General features: G+C 29.0%; 1 protein-coding gene across 1 annotated transcript; it reads left to right on the top strand.

Annotated features, from left to right (window-relative positions):
• Positions 1-1,674: 1,674 nt before the first annotated feature.
• LOC137830725 (calcium-dependent protein kinase 26-like) lies at positions 1,675-7,090 on the top strand. Its single transcript, XM_068638216.1, has 8 exons — positions 1,675-2,471; positions 2,614-3,460; positions 4,020-4,163; positions 4,381-4,533; positions 5,061-5,176; positions 5,565-5,732; positions 5,863-6,087; positions 6,434-7,090. Exons 2-8 carry the CDS (start codon positions 2,647-2,649, stop codon positions 6,560-6,562), a joined length of 1,749 nt encoding a protein of 582 aa, XP_068494317.1. The 5' UTR covers positions 1,675-2,471; positions 2,614-2,646; the 3' UTR covers positions 6,563-7,090.
• The last annotated feature ends 5,598 nt before the right edge of the window (positions 7,091-12,688 follow it).

Here is a 12,688-nt window from a genome sequence, read left to right as displayed (position 1 = left end):
ATAGTTGATGATACTTTCAGATTACTAAAGAAACAAAAAATATTCACTTGATAATTTAAAATAATAATATTTATTTTTAATTTAAAATTGTAGTATTTATTATTATATTATTAAAATTAGTTTTCAAGTGAGTGTATTTTTTTAGGGTTATGAAAGTATTCTTTGATAAATAGTTTGTTTCAATGGGAAGTCATAGCCATTTGACTTGTGGCACCAATAGATGTCAATTCATGACTTAAACCATTTTTTTAAAAAATCATATAAATCTGAACCTTTTTCGAGTGATGTTTTTCAGAGTAATTTATTTTATAGAAGAAATATTAACAGGTTAAAGAAAGGATGTAACTTATCTGTTTAGAATAAATACAAATTGTACTTTATATATAATCAAATATTATAACAATTAACTAGATTTATAATTGTTTATATAAATAATTTTTTTCTTTAAAAATCTTGCATTCACTAAAAATATAATCAAAATATTGTATATAACTAGACGTTACATTTTGGGTTATATAAAATTTAAAATTCATTTTTAAGTGAATACTAAAAACTATCCTAGACTTATTAATCTGAAAGCATGTATTGAAATTTACATATCAAATTATAAGATATAATAATGATATTTTTTTTAGAAAATTCTAACTCGTATATTATTTTCAAAACATTTTAAGTAATAGCTATCCATGAATCAATGCTTATTTTAATAGTTATAATTATTTGTGTATGGTTTAAGAGTAAATGTTAAGGTTTAAATATTTTGATATTTTAATAAATATAATAATTTAACAACACTTTATTATTTCTAAATATCTAATCAAACATTTACTATTTTTCTTTCTATCATGTAATATCATCTATAATACTCATACCTTTTCATTTATTTTTACATTATATTACATGTGTTGGTTGAATACATGTGTCATCTAAGATAGTCTCATACCATTATGTGCATATCTATGTATATCTATGTATGTGTGAGTGTATGATAAGAAGTGTGTTTGACTTTGATGGAGTGAATGCAATGCATGTTGTCATATTCCCTGTTAAAACTTATAATTGAAGATTGCTATTAATATTTTACTAAATATTGATAAATATATTAATGTTTTTTTGTTAGAAGTTAAAACTATATATTAACAGTCAACCTTAATGGTTTAATTTTAGAAAATTCTATAACTAAAGTTGTAATTAAGATCAAAATTGTATAATTTTTTTTCATTTTTATTCTCTCAATTGTTTTAACTATTTGATTTGATATCCACCAAATTCATCTACATCTTCAATTTTTTTGTTGTCACGTGAGAATCTCTAATTATCAATTTAAATTAAATAATTTCAAATCAATATGATTTAATATTTAAAGAATAACTTTTGAAAAAAAATAAACCCGAATTCACATATAGTAAAAGTGACCAAAATCTCTTCCATCTCAATGGTTTTATAGCATATGAAAATTGGGATTTGAGTGTAACAAATATAAAATAAATAAATTACGTGGTTGGTTATATGTTTTGGTATGTAATAAGCATGTTTAATATTAATGATTATTGTAATGATGTTTATTTGAATTTGAATAGTAGAGTTAATTAACTTTAACGTGTGGTGCACATGGAAGATACAAATTAGCATGCATTGAACAATTGATTACCCTAATAGGATCAAAAGCCAAACAAAATTAATGTATAATAAAGCAAATTAAGAAATTGGCAATAAAAGAAGAGAGAGAGAGAGAGCAGAGAGAGAGAGAGAGAGAGAGAGAGAGAGAGAGAGAGAGAGAGAAATATCACCGGCGAGGGTCTGCCGGTCGCCGGCGGTTGAGAACATTCTGAAAACAGATTGACAGACAGAGATTACAATTTGACCTAATGTCACATAACAACAACGACGTGACAACCTCGTTATGAAAACCTACCAAATCTCAACCGTCCACTCCAATTGTCGCACCCTTCTCAGCCCTCCGATCACCAACGCGTTTTCTCGGTTCTCTCGTTAGTTAATTTATTCCCTCCAACAGAAAAAACCGCCACAACCCTTTCTCCTCTCTTTCCCTCTTCATTCCACCTTCACAAGCTCTGGTTTTTCCCTCCCACCTTCACCATCACGCTTCAAAATCAAAACCCTTTTCCTTTTAAGCTGCATTTTCGTTCTCCTCTTCATCATTTCGTAAAGGGTTTCTTGTTCCAGCCATTGATCATAATAGCCTTTTAAAAAACTTCACAAAAAAAGCATTTTTTTTTTTTACATTTTCTTCCCATCTCTGGTGCCCTTCTCTCGGCACTATGCCGCAAAAACAAAATCTTAGTCGTTCAACGAGCTTTCTCGCATCAATTGCATTGCACCATCGAGCTCATGTGGTATCATAAACAAGCTTTTTTTTCCCTTTGGACAAAAGTTGGGTGTTGTTCTTAAGAATCAGAGTTTTATCTTAAGAATCTACGTTTTGAAGGTTTGCATTAAGGATAATATAGGTAAAACTCGAGTTCTTATTGAAAAACACCACACGAGATAATAACTCTCTTTTTTTCCTTTCTTTTTTTCTCTTTGAGGAGAAAAACAGAATGGGGTTTGAGGGTTTTTTTGTTTTCATTTGGTTTTTGTTTGTTATACCAGATGCTTGGAACAAGGAGAAGTGTCTAGTGTCAGATGGGAAACAGCTGTGTTGGATCGAGAAGCAGTGCTGCTAATAACGGAACTCGTGGCTCCTCTGTTCCTAGTTCATACTGGTGGTGTTGTGGATACAAATATGGTTCTCATGCGTGCAAATGTGACAAAACGAACGCAAAAGCCACAGAAACTATTCAAGACATGCCTCCACAGATAGTGAGAATTGAGAGTGATGAGGTGAAGCCTCCTCATCGATACAAAGAGGAGAAGCCACCTTCGGAACAAACAAGGCCGCAGCCCAGGCCACACAATGTGAAGAAGCCGGCAAGTGCAGGGCTCAAAGCAGATTCTGTTTTGCAAAGGAAAACCGGTAACCTTAAGGAGTCTTACAATTTGGGAAAAAAGCTTGGACAGGGCCAGTTTGGAACTACTTTCCTCTGTGTGGAGAAAGCCACTGGGAAAGAGTATGCATGCAAGTCCATATTGAAGAGGAAGCTAATGACAGAGGAAGATGTGGAGGATGTGAGGAGGGAAATTCAGATAATGCACCACTTGGCAGGGAGTGCTAATGTGATCTCAATCAAGGAGGCTTTTGAGGATGCTGTTTCAGTTCATGTTGTTATGGAGCTGTGTGCTGGGGGTGAGCTGTTTGATAGGATTGTGGAAAGAGGGCATTACAGTGAGAGAAAGGCAGCCAAGCTTGCAAGAACAATAGTTGGTGTCATTGAGTCTTGCCACTCTCTTGGAGTGATGCATAGGGATCTTAAGCCCGAGAATTTTCTCTTTGTTAATCAGCAAGAAGAATCCCCTCTCAAGGCAATAGATTTTGGACTTTCTGCTTTTTTCAAACCAGGTTTGTCAAAATGTTTCATTGTTTCTTACACAAATATTTTTGGGGTCAATAGTTGAATGGTTTTAGGTAAAGAGAAGGGGAGAAAAAAATTCCCAATAATATTACCAAAACCTTAAATTTCTGTAGTATCGTAGATTTTCTCTTTTACCAATTCTTTTTGTGGGCCAATGATTCTGATTAATATCCATTAGGTGTAAGATGAGACTTTTATTGTTGAACTTAATATTCATTTTTGACAAATGTCATATTAGTGTGATTATATTACTAATAGTGCAGTGATCATAGACAACCACCTAGATGTGAGAACTTGACTTGTACTTTTGAATATACAAACTTTCCTAAATGGGAAATAATGAGAGATAAACTCTGGCCTTATGCGAAATTCTGAGTGCAATTCATGCAAAGCAAAGTTGTGTAAAGGGAAGTATTCGATTGTGCCTTGGTTAAGTTTTTTATTTTTCATCCTCTTATGTATCTTAACACCTCACTAAACTTATTTAACCTCACATAAAATTCCTGCATTGTTCTACTCACATATAGTAACACTCATCATTTGCAGGTGAAATTTTCAGTGACGTAGTAGGAAGTCCCTATTATGTAGCACCTGAAGTTCTTCGCAAGCGTTATGGCCCTGAAGCAGATGTATGGAGTGCTGGTGTCATTATATACATTCTCTTAAGTGGGGTGCCTCCATTTTGGGGAGGTAATAGTTCTTAACAAAGCTGGCACATTATGATCCAATCATTTTGGTTACCTTTTATTGAATCTTATAAGAATATGCACTGACAATATAAAGGTTTTACGTTGTCATCCGACAGTGTAAAAATACAATCACAATGCATGCAATTTAAACTTTTTTTCCTTCCTTAAATGTTCCCTGCTTCTAAAATTTTAATGTTAATTTTGTTCCTTGGTAACAGAAACGGAACAAGAGATATTCGACGCAATTTTGCGTTTTCAACTCGATTTCTCATCGGATCCATGGCCTTCCATATCAGCAAGTGCAAAAGACTTGGTTAGGAAGATGCTTGTCAGAGACCCTAGTAAACGGATAACAGCTTTTGATGTTCTTCGTGAGATTCTATACTTCAATTTCTTTTAGATGTCAATAAAACAAAAAGTTACTAGTCTCATACCAGCAAGTAATAATACATTATATATTGGAAAATATTACTTTTGACAACTACAAATTGAAAGACAAACATCAGTTATAAACTGTGTGATTTGATCAATATAATTTCAAAATTATTCCATTTTAACAAAATATTGTTTCTCTTTTGAGTTATAATTTATTGTATGATTGCCAACATATCAATATTCTATATATTTTCTTAAGCTCAGGCTTCTTTATTCTGTTACATGACAACAGTTTTCTTTAATACACTAGCATCACTTAATATTTTAATATTTAAAAGTTTTGCATTAATTTGTGTTAAATACTTTTAATTTTATTATCCAACACACTGATGGGGTATATTGTATATTTGGATGAAAGATTAAGCACTGTTACTATTTTCAGAACTGAGTTGTGTATTATAACATGGTGGAACTTGAGGTATTCTACCACATTGTTGATGAAGATGTCCTGAATTATTTGCAGGTCACCCCTGGATTCAAGTTGATGGAGAAGCTCCTGACAAGCCGCTTGATTCTGCAGTTTTAAGTCGCCTAAAGCAGTTTTATGCAATGAACAAACTCAAGAAAATGGCTCTCAGAGTAAGTTATTTTTAATTTTCTAGTCCATTTTCATAATAGTATCTATTTTTCCTCTCTAGGGATGGATATGTTGAGATTCAGTACCGATGAGCTCAGTCAATCCATATAAGACAATGTGACTATTTTAAATTCAAAATTTGAAGAAAATGAATTTATGAGTGTTTTTTTTTCTCATATGGTGCTCTTGTTCAATCTACTCAATATAGACTCCGACACACTCTTGGATCCAACAGGATAACAATAGTTTGTACAACTTTTTATTTTATTTGCAGAGTTGAATATGCAAACTTCTTATTGTTTTTGTTGCTGCTGCTAGATTATACTGCTTAATGTTGGAAATCTCCCCTTAGATTGTCAAACTTGTCTAACTTAATGTTGTGCTATGCAGGTTATAGCAGAGAATCTCTCTGAAGAAGAAATTGCAGGGTTGAAAGAAATGTTTAAGATGATAGACTCAGACAATAGTGGTCAAATTACTTTTGAAGAACTCAAGATTGGACTGAAAAAGTTTGGTGCTAATCTCAATGAATCTGAAATTTACGACCTTATGCAAGCAGTAAGTATCATTTAGTAAAACATTTGTAGTATAATGACAGATTGATAACAGGTGATAACATAGGAAAGGTATATTTTTTCAATAGTGTATTGTTTTGATACATGGAATCCAATTTTGTTATGGATTACAGGCAGATGTTGATAACAGTGGCACAATTGACTATGGAGAATTCATAGCTGCAACATTGCATCTAAACAAGATTGAAAGAGAAGATCATTTAGTTGCAGCTTTTGCTTATTTTGATAAAGATGGAAGTGGCTACATCACTCAAGACGAGCTTCAAAAAGCTTGCGAAGAATTTGGCATTGGAGATGTTCGCTTGGAGGAAATGATGCGAGAAGCTGATCAAGATAACGTGAGTATATATACATTATACATACATATATTCAATAGTAACATAGTTTTATTGATTACCACCACTAGATTGAAAAGTAAATTAACACCATCATGCAATCCGTAGGTAATGCTGATTTGTCTACGGATTTTAATTGTTACCTACAAAATTTTTCGATAAATTGATTTTTTAAAAGAAAAAATTAACACCATCATGCTTTCTCAACTGTGTTGAATATATTACTTATGGAAAGTTTTTGGTGGCCATAACACAACTTTTAGATTGATATTACAATAATTTGATGCTATGGTGAAATTCCAAGTTGCCTTTATCTTCTGATGACTTTGTTATGCTTTTGGGCTCTCAGGATGGACGAATAGACTACAATGAATTTGTGGCTATGATGCAGAAAGGTAATGCAGATTTGGGTAAGAGGGGTCGAAAGGGTAGCACTAGTTTTAGAATTGGATTTAGGGAGGCACTACCTGTGTGTTAATTAAGAAATAGTGGATGAATTTCTCTGTGTATTTTTTCTATCCTTTTTTTGGTAAATTAGCATTTCCTCCACGGTTTGCTCAGCATAGTTTCTCTTGAGGAACTTCAATGTCTTGTATTGCACACACAAACGTTAACATAACCTTGTTTCGTGGATTTTGCCATCTTATGTACATTATGGATAAAAACATTGATTTGGCAACTTTGTTTTTCAAGTCCTAATCACAATGTGAGTTAGACCAACACTTATGTCAGAGTACTACAATTCAAGTTTAACATGAGATAATGACTTCCCTAAGGAGTTGGTAAAGAGTACTTTTGAAAGGGATATTTACCTGTTATACTTTTACAGAACAGTTGGAGTGCAACAAAGTGTTATCAATGTAACAAATGTCACTGTCTGCATTTCATTCATGACAGAGAGTTCTAAGTTATTGCCTTAATTACTGCTAAACTCTTGTATACTCTCAGATTACATATATGCTATAAGAACACAATTATACTTTAACTTACATTTCCACAAAAATAATTTCACCACTTACAATGTCTTGTCCTCATTTCTATAAGCTACTTAATATACTTCTTTTTCATTTATATTATTCTCATACTATCTCATATTAATTAAATAATTTTTATGCAGAAAAAAAGTCAAAAAAGAAGTATTATAAATGATCAAAGGTATTGATAGAATGAAAAATGTGTATAGCAAAAATGTTTTTCAAGTAAAACGAAACCTTGAAGACTAGAGAAAATAATGAAAAATAAACTTGTTAGATTATCTAATAAATTAAAAAAATATGTTAATAATTTAATATGAAAAATAGTATGGAAGAAAACGAGGCTAATATATATACATATTCATCCTCATCTCTTTATTCAATTTAAAAAATTAAATATTTTTTATTTATATTCATATATAATTAATCCATATAAAAATTCTTCATTAAAATTGAGACAAAATTGGATAATAATCATGAATGCAAATTTATTTCTTTATTCCCAATTCCATTTTTTTCTTGTATTCCAATTATTTTAAGTTTATCCCAAACATCATATATATATATATATATATATATATATATATATATATATTACATTCAGCATGAAACATAAAGCATCATTTATAATTTGTTCATATTTTTAGTAAGAGTTTTAAAAATTAAGTTAATTGTACTTAATTTTTTACAATAAAATAAATAGAAAATAAACTCTAAAAAAAAGTCATATATCACTATAAAAAATCAAATTATTTAAAAAAAACAATTCTGTAGATAATAGTCAAAATCCATAAATAAATCAACATTATCCACGAAATAAAATCTGTATATAGTGGGTGTAAATAATTTATATTATATTCAATAATTTCTATGATGAGGACAATGGAAATTGTGGTGAATATGATCCATTTGGAACCTAAATTATTAGGTTTTGTTAGCTATCACCATATGTTGCTCCAAAGTATGGTGTTGTTTTGTTTGGATTTGCTTCATGTCACATACGACACTGTTCTGTTCACAAAAAGGAGAGACACAATCTACTGTTACTACCAAATTCTTACACACGTGCATTAAGTTTACCTTCAAATTGGGATAAAAAAAACCTTGCTAATTTTACTTTTAGTTCCTTACAAATATTTCTATTTTTTTTTATAAAATTAAAATATCTTAAAGTTTATTTCAATTAATAACTTCTTAGATTTACCAAAAATATATTATAGTATCTTAAAATTGAAGGAAAACCATGAGTGAAAATAAAGAATTTTAATTAATAAGTATTAAAATTAAAATTACTTTCTCTTTGTGAAAAGATATAAGATCTAAAATAGGTTTGGATAGCATTTAACATCTTTATCTTTAAATAATTCAATCATTTAGTTTGAAGATCTCGCATCAACTAGAAACAAGACTGAAATATGAACTTTAAGTCACCTCTAATCGATGTGATATTTTTAAAAATTTATTTATATTTTAATTATAAGATTTAAAAGAAAGTCTTAAAAACAATTACCTAGTAATTTTTATTATTAATAAAGTTTATAAATTAATTTCTAAATTAGTATCTAATTAGCTACCAAAACTTTAATTACCAATTTTATTAAAATCTAAATTAATTAGTAGCTAAACCTTTGATAACTAACTAGATACTAATTTAAAAAATAATTTAATTTTTTTATTAATAATAAAAAATATTTTAAATATCAATATTTTTTAATCTTTAAAATAATATTTAATTTAGTGAATACAGTGATTAATTATTTTTTTCTCTAAAATTGAATTTTATTTAATAATTTTTTTAGTATTTAAAAAATTTAACTCAGGACAACTCATTTAAATTATTAACTAAGTTTTTTTAAGCCAATAAGCCAAGTGAGTCTTAAACCAATCCTAATTATGAAAGCACTAATTGTTTTGTATTATTATAGAAATGACAAGGATTTGCTTTAATAATATGTAGTTGTTTGCACCATTTATAGTGTGGACAACTTTATATGAAGTTAATATGCACATTGTAAGAGAAGTGTAAAACAATGATGAAACCCTATTTATTTGTGAATAAGGTCCCCTATGCACACAAATGAGTTGGATTGGTTGGGCAATTAATTAAAAGTCTTTAATTATGTGGGGCCATCTAATCAAAGAGATTAGCAAAAAAGTGTTGATAACTCAATTTTGTCTTAAAGGATTTAATTGATTGTTGAGTATGATCCATCACTTACTCATAATTCAATCACAATTAATGAGAATGCTACCTAATCTAATCTACCCTTCTTGCTTCTATTGTCACTCATCAAGGCTAAATCATTTACCTAATTAATATAAACTATCTATTTACTTTATTCTTATCAAATATTAATCACCCACTATATTATAATTGTTCAATATTAATATTATAAGATTATCACGTACAAATTTTATTTATTGACCTTGTTCACAAAAAGTGAATCCTTACTATATATAGTTATAGTGGGATCAACGGATATAAAATTTTATACATCGATGATTAAATTATGTTTTTTTTTTTTGTTAAATCAGATTTTGAAAAATATTTTATGTCGCACATTTTTAAAAATATACAGTCTTAATATTTCAAATTTACTGTTTGAAAATTAATAAATTTTGATAATCATTTTAATTCATCAAATTTAATGTTTAAGAATTGAAATTTTCAAATATGAAGGACTGAGTATTTTTAAATTTAAAATACTAACACTGGGTTTGTTTAAATTTTTATGTTGCGATATAGTTAATATATAGTTTTACACGAGTCGAGATCAATGATAATTTAATACACTTTTCTTCCTTAATCCACACTTTTCTCCCTTAATCCACTGAGACAAGGATAAAATCATGACGGAGTACCGACCTCCTCTTTTCCTTAATCTTTGATGGGGACTATTGTTCCGATACGGCTAATATCACTACAAGAAAATTATGAAATAGAAACCAATTTTTAGATACCAAAATAATTAGTTACAATAGAAACTAAAATAGAGACCATTTTAGAAACTAAACAAAAAATTGGTTTCTAAATTAGTTTCTATTATTTTCTATTATTGTTAAATAGTTTCTAAATTGGTATCTAATTAGCAACTAAGGTTTTAACTACCAATTATTTGGTTTCTAAATTTGGTAGCAAAAACCTTGGTTGCTAATTAGATACTAATTTAGAAACTATTTAACAATAATAGAAACTAATTTAGAAACCAAATTTCTTTTTAGTTTCTAAAATGGTCTCTAATTTAGTTACTATTGCAACTAATTATTTTGGTTTCTACAAATTGGTTTCTATTTCATGATTTTCTTGTAGTGTATATAGGCATACGTCGCTTAGAAGTCGAGTTCAATGACAATTTAAATACACATTTATCTCTTAACCCACACGTGATGATTGATCTAAAGACATTAGATTTCGGATTTGAGGTCATAACATTTTAGAAATTATAAACATAATTAAGTCATGTATTAGAGTGAAAAAAAGTGTAATATTGATTATTATTAATATATCAGATTGTCCTCTTTCGTGGTGTCATTTTCTTTCTTTATCTGAGTTGAATTTTCTCCATAACCATAATAGATAAACTCATATGTGCCTTGAAAATTGATTTAGGAGGTATGTAATTTGCATAATGAGAAAGTTGAAAAGGTTATTCTAACCTTTGAAGAAAGCATGGATTTACCTTTGAAAAACACTACAAACCCATACTTTGATCTTTCAACTATATACATTACAGGCCAAATCAATTTTTCATGCTTATGACTTCTAACTTTAAAAAAACACAAATCAACCAATAATTAAATCTAACTATTTCATTCATAAATCACTTGCTATTTCACCTAATATTTTCTGAATTTTTTCCTCTCTTTTAAAGTAAAATTTGACTGAATATAATTTAAAAGAAACTCTATGAAATAAAAGTAAGTTTTAATAAATGAAGAAAAAATTACAAAAATATAACTAATTTATGCTATATATATATACAGAGAGAATAATACTATAGCTAAACCTTACCTTATTCTTAAACTTATGTACATATTAAGATTTTTTTTAGGGTTCGATCCTCTATTTTATAAACTTCCAATTTTAGTCGTTATTTTTTTTCCCACAATTTCAGTGTCTGTATTTTAGAAAATATTTTCTATGATTTTAGTCCTTTAATTTTTATATATTTTTGTTTTCGAAACATTTGATTATGCAGGTGAAATGACTTTTTATATGTAATAAATAAAAAAATTCTTACACTTTTAGTAAATTATAAATAAATTACCTAAAAGAGATTAGTAAGTCTCTTTTCATTCTTAGGATAACATTCATCTTTTGTTGTTTGCATATTATGCACTATGGCAAGCTTGAGTGAAGCTATGTTTTAGTTACATTTTATTCCTAGTTCTGTGCTTTTTTTTTTTTTATGTTTGGCTACTTTTCTTACTTGTGGCCATAATTTTATATGTAGCTTTTATGTTTATCTCACCATAAACATATACTCTTGATACCACTTTTGATGGAGGTTTGATTTTTTTATTATACAAGAATCATAATATTTCTCTTATATAATAGGATTACGACATTTTTAAAATACTTCATATTTATTTTTTTTATATAAAAGAAAATTAAATGTGAAAAGAAAACATTGTGTGAAGGTGTTGTTTATAGAACCAATGTACAATATTTGGAGATACAATGCAACAATTACACTCTAGACTTATTTTGGGTATGCCTACAATTCTAGAAAATGACCACAAAAAATGTTTCAGCACTTTTTTAGATCTGAAAGTGACTTTGTTGTTTGCAAACATCTATACTCATAGTAGTACAAAATTTTACTTGTTGGCCTATTTTCTTATTCTATGTTTGAAAAAACCTTTTTATGTTTTCCCTCTAATTTGCTTCTTTCATGAAGCATTTTGGTTATGATATTTTGTGCTTATGGTTGATGGTTCAGAAAGGTGTATTTTGTGGATGTGCAAGAATTTTTTTGAAGGAATACACGCGACACAAAACTATTTTGGTGAGTTTAGGAAAAATGAGTTAATAGAACCAGGTGAAACTAAGTATCAATAACATGATTACATCTTCATATCCACCAAAAATCATCACACTTAGGTAGGCCCTTATGCTATGAGAACTATGAACATCGAGTATGTTTTCTAAGTAATAAATCCTACAAAAACAAACTTAAATACTTCAAAGACAGGTTAATGCTTAAAACACTTCTTTCTTGTCCCTCCATAGTCTAAACCCTTGTATCTCATTCTATTAACTCAACATCTTAATATACAGAACTGGATTAAGATATCAATTTGAGTATGAGAAAATAGATTTGGGTATCATGTTCCTAATCCAAGCTCACAACTTAATTTGAGTCTCACAAAACACTAATTTTGCATCAAGTATTCCATTTTCAAAAACAATTTTATTTCTCTACTTCCACATGTTCCATACCACTTCCACCCACATACCTTTCCAAATTTGGTTACCTTTATAATTAAATTGTGCAATGCAAAACTAGAAAAAAGTGTTCTCTAAGTTGATTACAACCTACATTGTTGATTTCTATCCAAATATCACACTTATCTCATACTTTGTCACCTTATACAAAATAAATGGTTGATTGTTTCACACTTGCAAT

This window comes from Phaseolus vulgaris, chromosome 7 (genome assembly GCF_000499845.2).
Source record: "Phaseolus vulgaris cultivar G19833 chromosome 7, P. vulgaris v2.0, whole genome shotgun sequence".
In the NCBI taxonomy this organism is placed as follows: Eukaryota; Viridiplantae; Streptophyta; class Magnoliopsida; order Fabales; family Fabaceae; genus Phaseolus; species Phaseolus vulgaris.
Note: the sequence above shows the minus strand (reverse complement) of the source record. Positions and strands in the feature narration are given on the sequence as shown.